The sequence below is a fragment of the Macaca mulatta genome, chromosome 11, assembly GCF_049350105.2.
Source record: "Macaca mulatta isolate MMU2019108-1 chromosome 11, T2T-MMU8v2.0, whole genome shotgun sequence".
NCBI classification, from domain to species: domain Eukaryota; kingdom Metazoa; phylum Chordata; class Mammalia; order Primates; family Cercopithecidae; genus Macaca; species Macaca mulatta.
Genome location: NC_133416.1, coordinates 8,793,639 through 8,815,269, shown reverse-complemented (window position 1 = coordinate 8,815,269; position 21,631 = coordinate 8,793,639). Strand labels below are relative to the sequence as shown.

Genomic DNA, 21,631 nt, shown 5'->3' with positions numbered 1-21,631 from the left:
AGCTAATTTTTGTATTTTTAGTAGAGACAGGGTTTCACCTTATTGGCCATGCTAATCTCGAACTCCTGACCCCAGATGATTCACCTGCCTTGGTTTCCCAAAGTGCTGGGATTACAGGTGTGAGCCACAGCACCGGGCCCACTAATCTTACTGCTTTTGACTGTAGTTATTACTGTTACTTTAAAGATTATTCCAAATAGATCTCTAAATTCTTACATGCCAAGAGGTTGAAGATTACTACTGGGTGATTAAAAACAACAACAACTTTCAGAAAACATAATACAGGGCTGGGCTGGTGGCTCATGCCTGTAATCTCAGCACTTTCGGAGGCCAAGGCTGGTAGACTGCTTGAGTTCAGGAGTTTGAAACCAGCCTGGCCAACATGGGGGAACCCCGTCTCTCCTAAAAACACAAAAGTTAGCTGAGCATGGTGGTGTGCACTTATAGCCTGGGCTATTTGAGAGACTCAGGTAGGAGGATTGCTTAAATCCCGGAAGACAAGGCTGCAGTGAGGTGAAATGGTGCCACGGAGCCCCAGTCTGAGCAGCAGAGTAAGCCCGTCTTAAAAAAATAAAAAATAAGGCCAGCGCGGTGCCTCATGCCTGTAATCACGCCTGAGGAGGGTGGATCACCTGAGATCAGGAGTTCGAGACCAGCCTGGTCAATATGGTGAAACCCCGTCTCTAATTACTAAATACAAAAAGTTAGCCGGGCGTGATGGCACATGCCTGTAATCCCAGCCACTCTAAAGGCTGAGGCAAGAGAATCGTTTGAACCTGGGAGGTGCAGGTTGCAGTGAGTAGAGACTGCACCATTGTGCTCCAGTCTGGGCAGCAAAAGCAAAGTTCCATCTCAAAAAAAAAAAATTGATGCCCAGGCGCGGTGGCTCATGCCTGTAATCCCACCACTTTGGGAGGCCGAGGCAGACAGATCACCCGAGGTCAGGAGTTCAAGACCAGGCAGGCCAACATGGTGAAACCCCGTCTCTACTAAAAATACCAAAAATTAGCCAGGTGTAGTGTTGGGTGCCTGTAATCGCAGCTACTCAGGAGGCTGAGGCAGAATTGCTTGAACCCAGGAGGCAGAGGTTGCAGTGAGCCGAGATCGCACCATTGTACTCCAGCCTGGTCAAAAAGAGCAAAAACTGTCTCAAAAAATAAATAAAAAATTAAAAAAAAAAAAGTAGCTGGGCTTGGTGGTAGGGGCCTGTAGTCCCAGTTACGTGGGAGGCTGAGGCAGGAGAATTGCTTGAACCAGAGAGGCAGAGGTTGCACCGAGCCAAGATCGCACCACTGCACTCCAGCCTGAGTGACGGAGCTAGACTCTATCTCAAAAAAAAAAAGTTACTTACACACCATCTTTTAAAAAAATTCTGGCTGGACGTTGTGTCTCATGCCTGTAATCCCAGCACTTCGGGAGGCTGAGGTGATTGGATCTCTTGAGCCCAGGAGTTTGAGACCAGTCTGGCCAACATGGTGAAACCTTGTCTCTACTAAAAATGCGAAAATTAGCCAGGTGTGGCGGTGCATGCGTATAGTCCCAGGTATTCGGGAGGCTGAGGTGAAAGATCAACCTGGGCCCTGGAAGTCGAGGTAGCAGTGAGCCGAGAACATGCCACTGCACACTTCAGCACGGGCAACAGAGAGACCCTGCTTGAAAATAAAACAACAACAACAACAAAAAGTCCTGGTTTAAATCTGTTACAGGCATTCTTTCTTTTCTCATACATTTAAAATATAAGGTGTTTAAAGTTAAAAAGCCAAGTATAGGCAACGGGGTCTTTACAAGTCATACTCAAATTTTCTCAACTCGTAAGAGTGTGAAGTAGTGACTTGGAGAATGGAATTTTCTTTTTTTTTTTTTTTTTTTTTTTTTTTGAGACGGAGTCTCGCTGTGTCACCCAGGCTGGAGTGCAGTGGCGCGATCTCGGCTCACTGCAAGCTCCGCCTCCCGGGTTTACGCCATTCTCCTGCCTCAGCCTCCGAGTAGCTGGGACTACAGGCGCCCGCCACCACGCCCGGCTAGTTTTTTGTATTTTTAGTAGAGACGGGGTTTCACCATGTTAGCCAGGATGGTCTCGATCTCCTGACTTCGTGATCCACCCGCCTCGGCCTCCCAAAGTACTGGGATTACAGGCTTGAGCCACCGCGCCCGGCCTGAGAATGGAATTTTCATACTATTTTAGTTGCTCAAGCAGTACTTCCTATTATCTCCTCGGTCCATAACAAACAGGGCTTGGCACGCAGCTGAAGTATCTGACACTTGAAATGAATTGTCCTTTATGTTGTAGCAGAAACTACCTTTGAGCAAAATGCCCTGGCTGGTACCTAATAATCCCAGCTACTTGGGAGGCTGAGGCAGAAGGGTTGCGTGAGCCCTGAAGGTTGAGGCTGCAGCGAGATATGATCACACCACTGTCCTCAAAAGCCTGGGGACAAAGCAAGAGCCATTTAGAAAAAACAAAGAAAAAAAAAGGCTGGGTGCAGTGGCTCACACATGTAAACCCAGCACTTTGGGAGGCCAAGGCAGGTGGATCACCTGAGGTCAGGAGTTCCAGACCAGCCTAGCCAACATGGCAAATTCCCATATCTACTGGCAGCTACTAGAGAGGCTGAGGCAGGAAAAAGAATCACTTGAACCTGGGAGGTGTAGGTTGCAGTGAGTCCAGATTGTGCCACTGCACTCCATGCTGTGCCCGTTTCAAAAAAAAAAACTGCTGGGCACGGTGGCTCATGCCTGTAATCCCAGCACTTTGGGAGGCCAAGGTGGGTGGATCACAAGGTCAAGAGATCGAGACCATCCTGGCCAACATGGTGAAACCCCATCTCTACTAAAAGTAGCAAAAAGCTGGGCATGGTGGCGGGCACCTATAATCCCTGCTACGCAGGAGGCTGAGGCAGGAGAATCGCTTGAACCTGGGAGGTGGAAGTTGCAGTGAGCTGAGATTGCACCACTGACTCCAGCCTGGTGACAGAGCAAGACTCTGTATTAAAAAAAAAAAAATTTGTGCCAGGCATGGCGGCTTACGCCTGTAATCCCAGCACTTTGGGAGGCTGAGGCGGGCAGATCACGATGTCAGGAGTTCAAGATCAGCCTGGCCAGCATGGTGAAACCCTCTCTCTACTAAAAATACCAAAAAAAAAAAAAAAGATTAGCCAGGCGGGGTGGCAGGCGCCTGTAATCCTAGCTACTCAGGAGGCTGGGGCAGGAGAATTGTTTGAACCCAGGAGGCGGAGGTTGCAGTGAGCCAAGATCGTGCCACTGCACTCCAGCCTGGGAGACAGAGCGAGACTTCGTCTCAAAAAAAAAACAAAAACAAAAAAAAGTTGCGCCACTGCACTCCAGCCTGGACAATAGAGCGAGACTGTTTATAAAAAACAAACAATAGGCCAGGTGCAGTGGGTCATGCCCGTAATCCCAACACTTTGGGAGGCCAAGGCAAGTGGATCACGAGGTCAGGAGTTCAAGACCAGCCTGGCCAACATAGTGAAGCCCCGTGTCTACTAAAAATACAAAAATTAGCTGGGCGTGGTGGCTCGCACCTGTAGTCCCAGCTACTTGGAAGGCTGAGGCAGCAGAATCACTTGAACCTGCGAGACGGAGGTTGCGCTGAGCCAAGATTGCTCCACTGCACTCCAGCCTGAGCAACAGAGACTCCGTCTCAAAAAACAAAACAAAAAAAAAACAAACACTGGCAACTATACCTTACTTCTTTTCTCTTGGCCAGTATCTAGATAATCAGATTGGATAGTCTTAGAGAGCAACATTGGACAATTGGGGAAATAATGAGCGAAAAGACTGGAAAAAACCACTCTCGTCACCTGCATCATGCTGCTTCAGAGTGAAGGGAAGTGCTATCAGATCAGATACATTTAGGGCAGGCACAAGATGGGAAAAGGACAGTAAAGGATTATTAGTATAATTCACTGATGCCCGCGTAGCTGCTCTTAAGGTGAGAACATAAAACTATTTCAACTAGCCTTAGAATTTACTTGCATATTGGCCTCTGATGAAACTTTAAATGTTGGCATCAATTATAGATTCATACGCTGAAATAACCCATTGTGTATTTGTAGACTAGCTACAATGCATGTAAGTGCCCTTTTTTCTAAAACTGGCACATTTGTTTATTATTTATTTATTTATTTATTTTTGAGATGGAGTTTTGCTCTTGTCGCCCAAGCTGGAGTGCAATGGTGTGATACCGGCTCACTGCAGCCTCCACCTACCAGGTTCAAGTGATTCTCCTGCCTCAGCCTCCCAAGTAGCTGGGACTACAGGCATGGGCCACCATGCTCAGCTATTTCTATCTATTTCTAAGACAACAATCTCCTCAGTTAATTTCCTTCTTCACCCCAACCAAAAATTTTAACAAAGATTTATGTTTAAGCATATATTTACTTATCGAAACACTACGTGAAATCAGGGTAAAATCAACTCAAGGAAAAATAGTTGTTTGATTCATTTGTACTTAAACCGACTAAAGTAGTACTAATGTCATTATGATGCAGCAAATACAAGACCTCTTTCTACAAAGATTAGCATAACCAACAAATTAGGGAATATAGTAAAACTGAGCCAAAGAGGGTGAGGAAATCAATTAAGTATGTTACAGCTGAACCCTTTACACCTCAATGGTTTTTAAAAAATAAGCAAAGCCTCCCAATCCCAAACAATAGGAATATCTTCATCACACCAATTTGTACTTGTATTTCTTATTCTTGAGGTTAGATTCTAAACTGTAAAGATATCCAAACTAGTATTAGATCTACTTATCTATAGCCAGAGACAGCTTTTATCATGTTGTCCTTAGCAGCCAAAGTTATTAAAATGTCTTTTCTCCAGGAAGATCCAATAGGAAAAAAAGAAACCTCTCTGATTAGGCTCCAACCATACTCCACCTCCATCAAACTGACTGGATAGGCATAATGGAAACCGGAACACGTGGTTTCCAAGTGAGAAAAATCCTATCAGGGAGGGGAGGAGGGAAGAGGAAGGTTCAGCCAGTGCCCAGACTGAAATTGAGTAATTATCAATTTCACTCATCTTCACACATCTTCAGGTTGCATGTTCGTGGAGTAGTTTAGGAGTAAATCCACAGTTTGTGGAGTACTCAAATACCTAGTCGTCTGCTGTATTACATTAAGGCCTTCCCCAGCAGCTTCCAAGGCAGCCTCCAAGTCACTGGCAGGAGAATTTGGCTGGAACTGCAAGCAGGACTGCAGAGATTCCTCTCCACAGTTAGAGAAGGGACTGTTCCAGGCCTGATTGTTCCAGGACTGGGTGCACCAGGTCTGAGCGTTCCAGGAGTGGTTGCTCCAGGACTGGATGTTCTGGGTCTGGTTGCTCCAGGATGAATTGTTCCAGGTCTGGTTGCTCCACATTGGAAGGTTCCCAGTCGGGTTTACCAGGCATCCCTGGTGGCAGGAAGAGTAGAGGCTGGGGTAGGTAGGTGCTGAGGCCTTCTGAAAGAGAAGGAGGAATTAACAGAAAGGGTACAAGGACAACCAGCACTGTCTGTGACTGGCGTTGTGTGTTTCAGGGATGGACAAGATTGAAAGATCACTGAAAGGAAAGAACAGAATAAAGTTTCCTGTTACCTGAGTCACACCATTGCTATTCTTTGGCCAGTTGTTTTTCTGCCACCTCTTAGATTTCATTCTCTGGTTCTGGAACCAGGTCTTCACCTGCAGGGGAAAATGACAGAAATTGTAAAATATTAGTAATACAGATGTACTTTGTTTTTTTTGTTTTTTTTGTTTTTTTTGAGACGGTGTCTTGCTCTGCCGCCCAGGCTGGAGTACAGTGGCCGGATCTCAGCTCACTGCAAGCTCCACCTCCCGGGTTCACGCCATTCTCCTGCCTCAGCCTCCCGAGTAGTTGGGACTACAGGCGCCCGCCACCACGCCTGGCTAGTTTTTTGTATTTTTTAGTAGAGACGGAGTTTCACCGTGTTAGCCAGGATGGTCTCGATCTCCTGACCTCGTGATCCGCCCGTCTCGGCCTCCCAAAGTGCTGGGATTACAGGCTTGAGCCACCGCGCCCGGCCTACAGATGTACTGTGAATCAAAGTATATTGCTAACTTTTATTCCTGGCCAGGCGCCATATCTCACACCTGTAATCCCAACATTTTGGAAGGCCAAGGCGGGCAGATTGCTTGAGCCCAGGAGTTCAGTACAGGATGGCCAACATGAGGAAACACCATCTCTGCAAAAATACAAAAAATTAGCTAGGTGTAATGCTGCATGTCTGTGGTCCCAGCTTCTCAGGCGGCTGAGGTGGGAGGATCGCTTGCACCTGGGAAGTTAAGGTTGCAGTGAGCCGAGATTGCATCACTGCACTCCAGCTGGGCGACAACAGAACCAGGGTGTCTCAGAAAAAAACAGAGAAATGAACATTTTGGGATAGAAAATAAAGGCAAGGGCCAAGTGTGGTGGCTCACACCTGTAATCCTAGCACTTTAGGAGGCCGAGGCAGGTGGATCACTTGAGGTCAGGAGTTGAAAACCAGCCTGGCCAACATGGTGAAGCCCCATTTCTACTAAAAAATACAATAAAATTAGCCAGGCATCGTGGCGGACACCTGTAATCCCAGCTACTTGGGAGGCTGAGGCAGGAGAATCCCTTGAACCCAGGAGGTGGAGGTTTCATTCATTTGTACTTAAACCAGCCAAAGTAATGCTAATGTCATTATGATGTCTCATTATGAGGCCATTGCACTCCAGTCTGGGCGACAGAATGAGACTCCATCTCAAAAATAAGAGAAAAAAAGGAAATAAAGGCTGGAAGAGGATAAGCCAATTAATGAAAGAAAATGGCCAATAAATAATGAACAATGATTAGACTTATTAGTAAGCAAGTGCACACAGATAAAAACAAAACAAGCTGGAGGTTGCTGGCAGAAAGAAAAAAAAGGAAAAAAATAAAGTTTGTATTTTAATGAGAACCAGTGTGTTAGGGATTCTCCTCCTAACTTGGAAAGTGGAGTTACATACTTCTTTTTTTATTAAGGAAACGTTGGAAAGATTTTCACAATATTGGTCTGTGCAGGAAAGTGGTCAAATTATGACACATTCACGTAATAGAATATTTAAGGAAAGAAAGAGGTGAAGAAAGTTACGAAAGCATTTCATCTTCATACTTAAATTATTTGCAGGAGGCGATGTGCTGACACATAGAACACAAATCTATGTGCATCCACAGAGATCTTAGCCATGCAAATTAGTCTAATTTTTGTTCACCTCATTGCAACAACAAAACAAGCCTACCTGTTTGTAGCTGAGGTTCAGGATGTTGGAAAGTTCTTGCATCTGCTGGAGGCTGAGGTATTTCTGTCTCTGAAATCTATCATTGAGTACACACAGCTGGGCGGAAGAGAACACAGTTCTGGCCTTCTGTTTCTTGACCGGGACCTTGTCTTCCTTTTTTGTGGCACTATTCTCTGCAGCAGTAGGTTGTTTGCCTTTGGGACTGGTGGAAGAATCGGGGCTGTCCTGAATAAGCAGATCCATGGAGGAAGGAAGAGGAGAGACTGTCGGGAACAAATAAAAGGACACTTTTGTCTAAAACTTTTTTCACATATTAAAATACCCTGTTAAAAAAAGTGTTTTCAAAGTACTTTGATAATTCCCAGAGACCCAGATCTAAGTAATAAGAAGCAACTTCTTAACCAGCCCTGGCACTTTGGCAAGCTTTGTACAGTATTCATCCAAGAAGTCTTATCAGTATCTCCATTTTGTATATAATAGACCGCGTTGGGAGAGATCTACAAGAGTGGCCAATGCATTGCTAAGCGGTTTTTTTAACCACATTTTTTTTTTTTAAGATACCACCTTTTTTTTTTTTTAAGATGGAGTTTCGCTCTTGTTGCCCAGGCTGAAGTGCAATGGCGCAGTCTCTGCTCACCACAACCTCCACCTCCCGGGTTCAAGCAATTCTCCTGCTTCAGCCTCTGGAGGGGCTGGGATTACAGGCATGCACCATCACGCCCGGCTAATTTTGTATTTTTAGTAGAGACAGGGTTTCTCAATGTTGGTCAGGCTGGTCTCGAACTCCTGACCTCGTGATCCGCCTGCCACGGCCTCCCAAAGTGCTGAGATTACAGGCGTGAGCCACTGGGGCCGGCGCTACCACTTTTTACTTTAAACTGATGCTCAAAAGTCCCCACACTGGGTGTTAATACGTCAGAATAGATATCCACCAATTTTCACCTATTGCATCTCACCCTAAATCACTTTCTGTTTATGATCTTCATCAACACCTTCGTGATTGCTTAAATGACATGATTCTGGGGATTCAATAAAACCAGCACCTAGGCCAGGTGTGATGGCTCACGCCTGTAATCCCAACACGTTGGGAGGCCAAGTTGGGCGGATCACTTGAGGTCAAGAGTTCAAGACCAGTGTGCCAACATGGTGAAACCCCATGTCTACTAAAAATTACAAAAATTAGCCAGGAGTGGTGGCACATGCCTGTAATCCCAACTACTGGGGAGGCTGAGGCAGAGGAATCGCTTGAACCCGGGAGGCAGTGATTGCAGTGAGCTGAGATCCTGCCACTGCACTCTAGCCTGGGCGACAGAGTGAGACTGTGTCTCAAAAAATAAAAAACCCGCGACTGACTGCCCAGTTCTTAATGCTACGACCAGCATGATATGTGAATTTGCATAAGTTTCTGTTTCCATCCAGGCCTTCCGTTTACTAGCTCTGACCTCATCTCCAAAAATTTTTATTTATTTATTTAAATGAGGTAACCAATTGAAATTCTCTAACATAGGGCCTGGCATATACTGATTTTATAACTAGAAATGAATACCTAGTTTTCCCAGTGTTTATCTCTCAATTCTAACCTGCAGTCACAGAACAAATGGACAGGCTCTAAAACAGCAAAATTCACAATCTCTTGTGTCTTGCAAGGAGATCTGAAAAGCAGAGGAAGCCTTTCAACTAATGATTAGAATTGGGGAAAATCCTAAATATTAGCTAGTTATATAAACTGTCACTTGATGTGTGCTAAAGAAAACACGCCCACTTGCTCATTCCCAAACCCAGCACTGTTATTTTTAACGTCTGAAATTATAAAGGTGGCCAGGCGCAGTGGCTCATGCCTGTAATTCTAGCACTTTGGGAGGCCGAGGCAGGTGGATCAGTTGGGGTAAGGAGTTTGAGACCAGCCTGGCCAACATAGCGAAACCCCGTCTCTACTAAAAAATACAAAAATTAGCCGGGCGTGGTGGCATGCGCCTGTAATCCTGCTACTCGAGAGACTGAGACAGGAGAATCACCAGAATCTGGGAGGCGGAGGTTGCAGTGAGCCGAGATCGCGCCACTGCACTCCAGCCTGGGCAACAGTAAGACCTTGTCTCAAAAAAAAAAAAAAAGAAAAAAAGTATAAAGACAAGAACATTAATGCAAAGTTTTGAAAAACTGGGTGAATAGCAATGCGGGTAGGTCAACGCCTGTAATCCCAGCGACTTTCGAAGCTGAGAGTGGAGGATCGCTTGAGGTCAGGACCAGCTACAAAGTGAGACCCTGTCTCTACAAAAAGAATTTTTAAATTAGCTGGGTATAGTGACACACGCCTCTCATCCTAGTACTTGGGAGGCTGAGGCAAGAGGATCACTTGAGCCCAGGGTTGAGGCTACAGTGATCCATGGTCATACCATTGCACTCCAGCCCGGGTAACACAGCGAGTCCCTGACTCTCAAAAAGAGAAAAGCAGGGTGACATTCAAATCTAAGGCTCAAATATAGCAATCGTGTTTACTTACTCCTTTTCCACAACCTACTCTTTGCAACATTAGTCATAATGTAAATGCACTTTTTAAGCTATTTTACAGTGTCAGTGTTACCAATGGCATTCTTGGTAAAGTTGGTTCATTCTTAACTTTTTGAAAACTACTGAAAAATTGATTTTTCAAAAAAGTGGTAGTGGCTTAATGAGTATCCCGAGTATCCCCCACCCCTTGCAGCCACCAGTCAGAAGCCCGAGTACTAGCACAGGTTTTGGAGGCAAACTGGACTTCTAGCTACGTTCTGTTTGACTGTCAGTAGATTAAACTTTCTAGAATTATCTTTACAGTAAAGTTGAGTCAACACTTCCCAGGACTTAGGAGAAGTAAACATGGGAGGTGCTCCCAAACTCAGAGCTGCCCGGTAACATCCACAAACCCAGAGAATGGAGAAGAGCCAGCCGTTAGTGACGTAGAAAGAATTACACAAATTATATATTAATTACAGAAATCTCATCGTGATCTGCCATGCCATTGTTGGCAAAACAAAAACATCATGCTCGTCCCTGAGCTATGATGTTAGGTCTTCTGGTTAATTAGCAGTAACATCTTCTATAGCTGTGTGTCCAGTGCTATGTGAAGGTGTGCGCATCACCTTCATTTAACTTTGTTTCCACCATGCCTAAGCCCATAGGTTCTCAAATTTACTGCACTGTTCAACTGCCAAATTCTGTGTCCTTCAACTCAGTGCATACTCCTGAGACCTGGGACATGGGAAAAGGACAGGTGCTACCAAGTTACAATTGAAAGAGGGTTTCCAGAGGATTAGTTGATAATAACACTTGCTTATAATAATGGTCTATCATTGCTCAAGAGGGAAATGATCCCTTAACCCTCTCTCCTTCTCTTTTCCCTTAAGTAACTTGGCCTTTCAAGGATAAATGTCTTTCTTACCAGTCTCCGTGTGAGGCATCTCAGCAGAAGACATTTGCAAGGATGGATAGTTTTCTTCAGGCCCACAAATCACAGGCATAGGTGAAGATTCTTTACTGTCGGATGCTTCCAAGCAAGGCAAGCTTTGGGGACAAGCTGGATCCACACTCATGTTAGTATTGAGGAAGAGGAGAAAAAAATGTAAGAGGTGGACTGGAAAAAAGGTTAAGGCAGCTTTAAGACTTTTCTGGAAGATGTTAGAGAAATATGACCTCCAGAAGCAGAAGTATCAAGAAGTCAGGATAAAGTGAGTCGCCTACACAATAACAGGAGGCAACCAGCTCAGTCCAGTAGAACGTTAAAATCCTGGAGTCTCTAGATTTATAATGAAGGCTCTATCACCCTTAGACCCACCCCTCCTGGCGGGCACACCCCCCTCCCTTGTGAATTCTCAATTAATCCCGTCTGCCAGTCTCACCAAGGCCATTGTAATGCAAAAGTAGCTGCGGAGTAACCCAGACAAGGTCGGGAACTAGAAAACCAGGTAACAGAACCTGAAGACAAACCCAGCAATAAATACTTCTAGGTTCACCACGTTTCCAACTTTTAAATCAGGAATGGTTCAACAGGAATGGGATAAAACTTTAAAAATAAAGAAAAAGGCCGGGCGCGGTGGCTCACCCCTGTAATCCCAGCACTTTGGGAGGCCATGGCGGGCGGATCACCTGAGGTCAGGAGTTCGAAACCAGCCTGGCCAACATGGCGAAACCCCGTCTCTACTAAAAATACAAAAATTAGCCGGGCGTGGTGGTGGGCCCCAGCAGTCCCAGCTACTCCGGAAGCTGAGGCGGGAGAATCCCTTGAACCTGGGAGGCGGAGGTTGCGATGAGCCGATATCGCACCACTGCACTGCAGCCTGGGCTACAGAGCGGGACTATGTCTCAAAAAGGGGGGTGGGGGTGGGGATGCATGTACCTTCAATTCCTGAGGTTACTGAAATTCTCATTAGGGCGATTTCTTGATTTGAGATAACTTAGTGTCTCAAAATCTGTCTAGTTTGGCCAGAAATTTCAACTAGCTCCATTTTCCTCTTTCATTCACTCTGAGGTCATAGTAAAACACAACATAGCATCATAGTATGAAGCCAAGGCATCAGTTAATGTTGAAAATGGTACTTGTGCCGGGCGCGGTGGCTCACGCCTGTAATCCCAGCACTTTGGGAGGCCGAGGCAGGCGGATCACGACGTCAGGAGATCAAGACCATCCTGGCTAACACGGTGAAACCCTGTCTCTACTAAAAATACAAAAAATTAGCCGGGTGTGGTGGTGGGCGTCTGTAGTCCCAGCAACTCGGGAGGCTGAGGCAGGAGAATGGCCTGAACCCAGGAGGCAGAGCTTGCAGTGAGCCGAGATCGCATCACTGCACTCCAGCCTGGGCGACAGAGCGAGACTCGGTCTCAAAAAAAAAAAAGAAAAGAAAATGGTACTTGTTTTCAGCCCCTACCTTAGTTTCCTTTAGTTTGGTCTCTTGTCTATCCCTCCTTCCAGGTAGTCCACTTCTGACTTTTTCCCTCTGGCTCTTTAGCTTCTTCTCAGGTCTGGTGATATTGTCATGTCTTTCAAGACTACTCGGTGCCCATCGTGTGTGTGTGTGTTTCTGGGCCAAGGGAGGTGTTTTCCAAATGAACGAAGTTTTTAGAGTGGGGTTCCAGCACTAACATTTATGGACAAAGTCTACAGTTTTCGATTTTCCTTCCTATTCCCAAACCCAACATTCAAAAAACCTAAGATTTGTTCCTCTTTTCCAATCTCCCACACTGAAAAGTAAACTCTTAGCAAATCCCGATTATGTGATTTTTGAAGACACAACTCTTTGCTTCATTCTCCTCTGCACTCTGCTCCTAGGTCTGCACCCAAAGCAGCTGGCTTTGCTCCCACACAAGCTGCCTTTGTTCACAATGGAAAGACTCCAACTGTTGAGAGTCAAAGTATTGCTGGGTGCGAAGCAAGGAAGTGAAATTGGAGGTAATCTTTTTTCTTCTCAGACCACCATTCGGGAGAAGATTAAGCATAGGGGTATCAAGGAGCCGGTGAGTGGAACTAGATAAATCAAGCTTCAGGCAGATAGTCTGTGTCTCATAGGAAATAGGATGATTTCTTTTAAAAAGGGAAAAACGTGCTCTCCTGTCTTTCTTAATCAGCAGTTTGGTAAGTGGGGGCTGTCAAGGCCAGCAAGACTCACCGAAGTTGAGCTTGCCCGCAGCTCTCGAAAGGGCAGGTACCAGAAGCTTTGTTCTTTGCAGAAGGGGGTCTTTGCATAAAAGTCTGAGCTGAATTCCCCCATCCCCCGCCCCCTGTCCCATTGTGTCTAGGGTAAGAGCCTCCGGAGTGAAAGACCAAAGGGAAGGGGGCTGGTGGCTGGAAGGCCGACTTACCACATTCTTCACCTAGGAAAGCAATTTGAATAAAGTTGAGGTTTAGGAAGCTGTCTGACTTTAGATGTTTTGGAACAGGCTGGAGTAAGGATGTGTTAAAATGAGCTAACGGCTGGTCTGGTCGCGGTGGCTTACGCCTGTAATTTCAGCACTTTGCAAGACCGATTATCTGAGATCGGGAGTTCAAGACCAGCCTGGCCAACATGGTGAAACGCTGTCTGTACTAAAAACACAAAAATTAGCTGGGCGTGGTAGTGCATGCCTGTAATCCCAGCTACTAGGGAGGCTGAGACAGGAGAATCACTTGAACCTGAGAGGTGGAGGTTGCAGTGAGCCGAGATTTCGCCATTGCACTCCAGCCTGGGAGGCAGAGTGAGACCCTATCTCCAAAAAAAAAAAAAGATTTAGTAGAGTAGATCAAATAGACCAAAACGACAATTACAATGCTAATTATAATTATAATGTTGTGTAATAAGTACGGGGAAAAAATGCGCTGGATGCTAAGAAAGTACAAATAATAGAGGTTGGGGTGGGGGAGGGGTGGGCAGGGAAGACTGGACAATCTTCAGTGATCTGAGAAGGAAAAATGTGGAGAGAAGGGAATTCCAGAAAATTAACCTTTTGGGTAAAGGCACCAGAGAAAATGATGGATTCCAATACTGTTGTTTAGCAGGACTCAAAGGCAGGGGTGCAACAGGAGGGAGTTGTGGGAGAAAACACGGCAACTAACACTTAGTGAGCAGATCACTATCAGAGTCTTGTGAACCAGAACGACTCCATCTTAAATAGGAGCTGGGGAAAATGAGGCTGAAACCTACTGGGCTGCATTCCCAGATGGTGAAGGCATTCTAAATCACAGGATGAGACAGGAGGTCAGCACAAAATACAGGTCATAAAGACTTTCTGATAAAACAGGTTGCAGTAAGGGAGCTGACCAAATCCCACCAAAAGCAAAATGGGAGACTTTTTGAATAATTCAAGTGATAGGATTTGGATAGGGCAATAGGTAGTGTTGGAGATGATTAGAAAAGGTCAAGTGCAGCTTTGATTGACGCACATGCCAAATGTGAACCTACCCTTTGGCCAGGTGACACAGGTAATATACATTCTATCTATCTATCTATCTATCTATCTATCTACCTACCTACCTACCTACCTACCTATCTGATTTATCTCCTTACTATCACTAGAATGTAAGCTCTGTGAGGGCAATTTTTTTGTTTGTTTGTTTGTTTTTGAGATAGAGTTTCCCTCTTGTTGCCCATGCTGGAGTGCAATGGCGCAGTCTTGGCTCACTGCAACCTCCGCCTTCCGGGTTCAAGCGATTCTCCTGCCTCAGCTTCCCGAGTAGCTGGGATTACAGGCACACACCACCATGCTCGGCTAATTTTTTGTATTTTTAATAGAGACGGGGTTCGACATGTTGGCTAGGCTGGTCTAGAACTCCTGACCTCAGGTGATCCACCCACCTCGGCCTCCCAAAGTGCTGGGATTACAAGTGTAAGTGTAAGTCACCGCACTGGCCTATTTTTATTTTTGCCTATTTTATTTATTGTCTTGTCTGCAGCCCTAGAAGCGTATATATGGTTCATTCACCAGCATCCTCAGTATATCTGGGAGCTTGTTAGAGATGCTGATTTATGGGCTTCACCACTGAACAGGAATCTTTGGTTGTAAGGACCAGGAATCTGTGTTTTAAAGTTCTCCCTGTGATTTTTATGTTTTATTTTTTTTTGTGACAGCCTACCATTGAAACCAGGTGATTTTTCTGAATGCTATTAAGAACTACTCTTCTAGAAAGAACCAGGCAAAAAGTAGAAAATCATTATTTGTTGATGAAGGAAGGGGCATAAATGAGAACTAAGGTGTGTAAACAAATAGAGGGTAGGAGTCATTTCCTTACAAACTGCACATCAATGTGATACACAAAATAACTCTTGAAAACAACAATGCTCTTTGCCTCAGGTCCCCCTACACTGACAATTCAATGAGCCTTGAACAATGAGTCTTTAATTTACAACAAGCAGTCATCCTTCCTCTGGGAGGTAGAGTTACTCTCCAATTACCAGTGATGGAAAGATGAACCCCACAGCTACTGAAACTAGGTAGAGATTACAAATGGAATTATACAGCATATTCTTCACTTATTTTGCTTGTTATACCTATAAAAATACAAGCAGCTAGGTGCAGTGGCTCACACCTGTAATCCCAGCACTTTCGGAGGCTGAGGCGGGCAGATCACGAGGTCAGGAGACCAGCCTGACCAACATGGTAAAACCCCGTCTCTCTAAAAATACAAAATTTAGCAGGGGATGGTGGCATGCACCTGTAATTCCAACTACTCAGGAGGCTGAGGCAGGAGAATCGCTTGAACCCAGGAGGCAGAGGTTGCGATGAGCCAAGATCACACCATTGCACTCCAGCCTGGGCAACAAGAATGAAATTACGTCTCAAAAAAAAAAGATTTCTTTTAAAAATTTTTTTTTCCTATGGTGCTTGGAAAAAAATTTCTGACTCATGGCTCAGCTTTGAATTTGGCAGATCTTACTCTAACTAAAGGCTTTTAATATTCGAGGACGGAATTACTGTGTATACCAAGTTCTAAGGTCTACTGGAGGGTTCAGAAGACTAAACCATCAAACCGAATTGTCAAAAATAGTCCTGACTGGTTTTTGGCTCCTGAAAAATAGGAGGAAAAAAAAATAGTCCTGACCTTGACCAACACTATTGTGGCCAGGGTAATTATGACTTCCTCTTTCCCACCCTACCCTCAGGGGATCTTTGACCTACTGTAAAAAGGGATTTCTTTTTCACCCCTAGAGCCCGCAGGGAGAGGAGGAATATCTAAGAATGCCTTTCAAAGTTTAGCAAACATAGAACGTTGCTCTGGAACAGTATAATATTGTTGGCCAGAAGAGAATCACCTCCTCAATTTCTCAGTAAGTGTTAGAGAAGGAGGAAGAACATGTGGGCGGAGTTGAGGAAGGTGAAGTGATGATGATGTTGTTGGGGAGAGAAGAGTCCAGCACCTATGACGATTCTCTTATCTTGACCTTAGCTGTTGCTCCAGTTAGCTGATGTGGGATAAAATAAAGCTGTTGACCCTAATAATACAGCATCCAAAGAGTGAATTATCTAGGTAGTGAGTTATCCCAATTGATTGTTCAGGGTCAGTTACAGATAAAACTCCTTGTTCTACAATTCCCCACCTTCTCACTACTGCAATTGACTAGTATTAAAAGCTTTTTACAAAAATAAATAAATAGTATACTTAGACTATTGCAGGACATCAGAGTATTTCAGTTGGAGGAAGAGGGAGCAAAAGGTCCCAGCCACTAGGAGCAAATAAGTTTAATTATGTAAAAGAAAGAGTTCAGCCAGGTGCGGTGGCTCCTGCCTGTAATCCCAGCACTTTGGGAGGCCAAGGTGGGTGGATCAGGAGGTCAGGAGTTTAAGACTAGCCTGGCCAAGGTGATGAAACCCCATCTCTACTGAAAATACAAAAATTAGTCGGGCATGGTGGCAGCCGCCTGTAATCCCAGTTACTCGGGAGGCTGAGGGAGAGAATTGCTTGAATCTGGGAGGCGGAGGTTGCAGTGAGCCCAGAGGATACCACTGCACTCCAGCCTGAGCAATAGAGCAAGACTCCATCTCAAAAAAAAGCACAAAACAACAACAACAACAACAAAACCAGAGTTCAAAGCTAGGGCACATAGTGTAATGTTCAAAAGGAAATTCAGTTTCAAGAAAGCATTTGCTAGGCCGGGCACGGCGGCTCAGGCCTGTAATCCCAGCACTGTGGCAGTCCTAAGACAGGCAGATCACCTGAAGTCAGGGGCTCGAGACCAGCCTGGCCAACATGGTGAAACCCCATCTCTACTAAAAATACAAAAATTAGCTGAGCATGGTGGCGGTCACCTGTAATCCCAGCTACTCAGGAGGCTGAGGCAGGAAAATCACTTGAATCTAGGATGCGAAGGCTGCAGTGAATGGAGATTGTACCATTGCACTTCCAGCCTGGGCAACAGAATAAAACTATGTCTCAAAAAAAAAAAGGAAACGAAAAGAAAGCAACATTTGCTAATGGTACTAGTTGTTTTCTTAAATTTGAATTGAGAAACAACTTCTATATGGTGAACAAACCTCAAGTAAATATCTTTGTTTTGAAACAGAGCCTCACTTGTCACCCAGGCTGGAGTGCAGCGGCCTGATCTATGCTCACTGCAACCTCCACCTCCTGGGTTCAAGCATTCTCCTGCCTCAGCCTCCTAGTAGCTGAGATTACTGGTGCACGCCACCATGCCCGGCTAATTTTTGTATTTTTTAAGTAGAGATGGGATTTCCCCATGTTGGCCAGGCTGGTCTTGAACTCCTGACCTTGTGATCTGCCTGCCTCGGCCTCCCAAAGTGCTGGGATTACAGGCGTAAGCCACCACGCCTGGCCTATAACTGTCTTAATGAATGTTTACTTATGTACAACCTCCCGGATAAAGACAGAAGGCATTTCCAGCACTTAATAGGTTAGCTTGCATTCACGTTGAAGGCCCAGGAATCTCAAAATTCAATTGTTCCTTAGACTTTTTTCAAATTCTTTTATGTTTCAGTCATGGAGTCAAACAACCTGAATTTGGATTCTATTTCCTCCTATTTCCACCCACTAGTTATGTAACCAATAGTTTCCTCTTTTTTTGGAGTCAGAGTCTCACTCAGTTACCCAGGCTGGAGTGCAATGGCATGATTTGGCTCACTGAAACCTCCACCTCCCAGGTTCAAGCGATTCTCCTGCCTCAGCCTCCTGAGTAGCTGGGATTACAAGCACCCGCCATCATGCCTGGCTAATTTTTGGTTTTTTGTAGAGACAGGGTTTCACCACATTGGTCAGGCTAGTCTTTTTTTTTTTTGAGACGGAGTCTCGCTCTGTCGCCCAGGCTGGAGTGCAGTGGCGCTATCTCGGCTCACTGCAAGCTCCGCCTCCCGGGTTCCCGCCATTCTCCTGCCTCAGCCTCCCGAGTAGCTGGGACTACAGGCGCCCGCCACCTCGCCCGGCTAATTTTTTTTGTATTTTTAGTAGAGACGGGGTTTCATTGTGTTAGCCAGGATGGTCTCGATCTCCTGACCTCGTGATCCGCCCGTCTCGGCCTCCCAAAGTGCTGGGATTACAGGCTTGAGCCACCGCGCCCGGCCGGTCAGGCTAGTCTTTAACTCCTGACCTCAGGTGATCTGCCTGCCTCGGCCTCCCAAAGTGCTGGGATTATAGGCGTGAGCCAGTGCATCCAACCAATGGTTTCATATTTCCTTTTTTTCTTTTCTCGTTCCCTTTTCTTTCCCATTTATTTATTTATTTATTTATTTATTTATTTATTTATTTATTTCTGAGACAGAGTCTCACTCCATCGCCCAGGTTGGAGTGCAGTAGAGCAATCATAGCTCACTGCAGCCTCTAATCTCTGGGCTCAAAAGATCCTCCTGCCTTAGCCTCCTAAGGAGCTGGGAGTACAGGCACACACCACCATGCCCTGCTTAGTTTTGTTTTGTTTTGTTTTGTTTGTAGAGACAGGATTTGGCTATGTTGGGTCACCTGGAACTTCTGGTTTCAAGTGATCCTCCTGCCTTGGCCTCCCAAACACTGGGATTATGGACATTAGCCACCACATCCTCACACCTGTCCCTCCATTTTAAAAAGTAATAATAATAATCACTCATAATTTACAGTTTGACATTAGTATGTTTCGGTTTCCGTAAGTGTAAAGTGCACATAATGCCAGTGGTTGCTTCTTAGAATCATAACAGGTGGCCGGGCACGGTGGCTCACGCCTGTAATCCCAGCACTTTGGGAGGCCAACAGGGGCAGATCATGAGGTCAGGAGATCGAGCCCATCCTGGCTAACACGGTGAAACCCCATCTCTACTAAAATTACAAAAAATTAGCTGGGTGTGTTGGTGGGCGCCTGTAGTTCCAGCTACTTGGGAGGCTGAGGCAGCAGAATCAGTTGAACCTGGGAGGCGGAGTTTGCAGTGAGCCAAGATCAGATCGCGCCATTGTACTCCAGCCTGGACAACATGAGCAAAACTCTGTCTCAAAAAAAATAAAATAAGGGCCTAGCGCGGTGGCTCAAGCCTGTAATCCTAGCACTTTGGGAGGCCTAGACGGGCGGATCACGAGGTCAGGAGATCGAGACCATCCTGGCTAACCCGGTGAAACCCGGTCTCTACTAAAAAAAATACAAAAACTAGCCGGGCGAGGTGGCAGGCGCCTGTAGTACCAGCCACTTGGGAGGCTGAGGCAGGAGAATGGCCTAAACCTGGGAGGCGGAGCTTGCAGTGAGCTGAGATCCGGCCACAGCACTCCAGCCTGGGCAACAGAGCGGGACTCCATCTCAAAAAATAAACAAATAAATAAATAAATAAAATAAAATAAAATTTTAAAATGTGGTACTTGAGGGCCAGGCACAGTGACTCACGCATGTAATCCCAGTACTTTGGGAGGTGGAGGCCGGAGGATCGAGAGGTCAGGAGTTTGAAACCAGCCTAGACAGTGTGGTGAAACCCCATCTCTACTAAAAATACAAAAATTAGCCAGGCGTGGTGGTGGGCGCCTGTACTTGGGAGGCTGAAGCAGGAGAATCGCTTGAAACTGTGAAGGTTGTGGTGAGCTGAGATTGCACCACTGCACTCCAGCCTGTGTGACAGAGCGAGAATCCATCAAGAAAGAAAGAAAGAGAGAGAGAGAAAGAGAGAGAGATAGAGGAAGGAAGGAAGGAAGGAAGGAAGGAAGGAAGGAAGGAAGGAAGGAAGGAAGGAAGGATTGATTATGCCTGTAAGCCCAGCTACTCGGGAGGCTAAGGCAGGAGAATCGCATGAACCTGGGAGGCGGAGGTTACGGTGAGCTGAAATCGCACCATTGCACTCCAGCCTGAGCAACAAGAGGGAAACTCCATCTCAAAAAAAAAAAAATATTAAATGTCCCATGAATAATGTAAGGTATCAAACCCTACTAAATTATACACTTTATTTTTATGTATTTATTTATTTATTTATTTCGAGATGGAGTTTCACTGTGTCACCCAGGCTGGATTGCAGTGATGCCATCTCAGCTCACTGCACCCTCTGCCTCCCAGGTTCAAGCAATTCTCCTGCCTCAGCCTCCCAAGTAGCTGGGACTACAGGCGCCCGCCACCACATTCAGCTAATTTTTTTGAATTTTTAGTAGAGATTGGGTTTCACCATGTTGGCCAGGCTGGTTTTGAACTCCTGACCTCGAGTGATCCACCAGCCTCGGCCTCCCAAAGTGCTAGGATTACAGGCATGAGCCACCGCACCAGGCCGATAAATTTTTATTTCATAGTTATTCAATAATATTTATTGAGCACCTACTGTATATCAGAGACTAGTGGAAATACGGGTGATTATGACAATGAATGAGATCAACAAGTCTCCAGCACTAAGAGAGTTCTCATTATAGTGGGGGTAGAGAGATGAAGGAATATATAAATATGGTAATTTTAGATGATGTTGAGTACTGTAAAGTAAATAAAAGTAAATAATATGACCGGGAGTGACTGAGTATGTGTAGGGCTACTTCAGATAGCTAGTCACAGAAAACATTTTTGAATAGGTGACATTAGAGGTGAGATCTGAATGTTGCAAAGGAGGCAGCCACTCTCAAATCTGGAAGCAGACCATTCTAAGCTGTGGGAACAGCAAGAGCATAAGTCTGGAGATGGTAAGAAACGTAGTGTCTCTGAGAAACAAAAGAGGGTGTGGTTGACATGTAACGAACAAGTCAGGGAATGTGGTCAGATGAGATTGGAGACTTTAGCAGGGACCAGATCATTTAGGTTTTTACAGGCCGTAGTCAGGAATCATAATTTTATCCTAAGTGTGATGGCAAGCTATGAAGAGTATATCAGTAATAAACAACAAAATCAGTTTAAGGTGAAAAGTATTTAAAGAATATTAGAAGCCAGGCACGATGGCCCATGCCTATAATTCCAACAGTTTCTGAGGCAGAGGTGAGACAGTTGGTCAAGTTCAGGTGTTCAAGATCCGCCCGGGCAACATGATGAAACCCAGTCTCTACAAAAAATACAAAGATTGGTCCTGGCGTGGTGGCTCATGCCTGTGATCACATCACTTTGCGAGGCCGAGGCGGGCGGATCACCTGAGGTTGGAGTTCGAGACCATCCTCACCAACATGGAGAAACCCTGTCTCTACTGAAAATACAAAAGTACTCGGGCGTGATGGATCATGCCTGTAATTCCAGCTACTTGGGAGGCTGAGGCAGGAGAATTGCTTGAACCCAGGGCAGGTGCGGAGGTTGCGGTGAGCCGAGATTGTGCCATTGCACTCCAGCCTAGGCAACAATAGCGAAACTCTGCCTCAAAACAAACAAACAAACAAACAAAAAACAAAGATTATCCGAGCATGGTGGCATGCACCTTGTAGTCCCAGCTACTCTGGAAGCTGAGATAGGAAAATCACCTGAGCACAGGAGGTTGAGGTTGCAGTGAGACCTGATCATGCCACTGCACTG

General features: G+C 45.5%; 1 protein-coding gene across 2 annotated transcripts; it reads right to left on the bottom strand.

Annotated features, from left to right (window-relative positions):
* Positions 1-4,917: 4,917 nt before the first annotated feature.
* Positions 4,918-10,937, bottom strand: NANOG (Nanog homeobox). 2 transcript variants are annotated; one of them, XM_001112791.5, is made up of 4 exons: positions 10,684-10,937; positions 7,269-7,531; positions 5,601-5,687; positions 4,918-5,465 (listed from the first exon to the last, which is right to left on the bottom strand). In XM_001112791.5, exons 1-4 carry the CDS (start codon positions 10,832-10,834, stop codon positions 5,049-5,051), a joined length of 918 nt encoding a protein of 305 aa, XP_001112791.1. In that variant the 5' UTR covers positions 10,835-10,937; the 3' UTR covers positions 4,918-5,048. The 2 variants fall into 2 exon arrangements, with proteins under 2 accessions (XP_001112791.1, XP_077809667.1); XM_077953541.1 differs by having other exon boundaries at positions 4,918-5,417.
* Positions 10,938-21,631: the final 10,694 nt, after the last annotated feature.

Coding starts and splice junctions, on each gene's coding strand:
- NANOG (XM_001112791.5), bottom strand. CDS start 10,834: ATGAGTGTGGATCCAGCTTGTCCCCAAAGCTTGCCTTGCTTGGAAGCA. Junction 5,688..7,268: donor TGAACCTCAGCTACAAACAG/GTAGGCTTGTTT, acceptor TTTCCCCTGCAG/GTGAAGACCTGGTTCCAGAA. Junction 5,466..5,600: donor ATAGCAATGGTGTGACTCAG/GTAACAGGAAAC, acceptor CTTCTCTTTCAG/AAGGCCTCAGCACCTACCTA.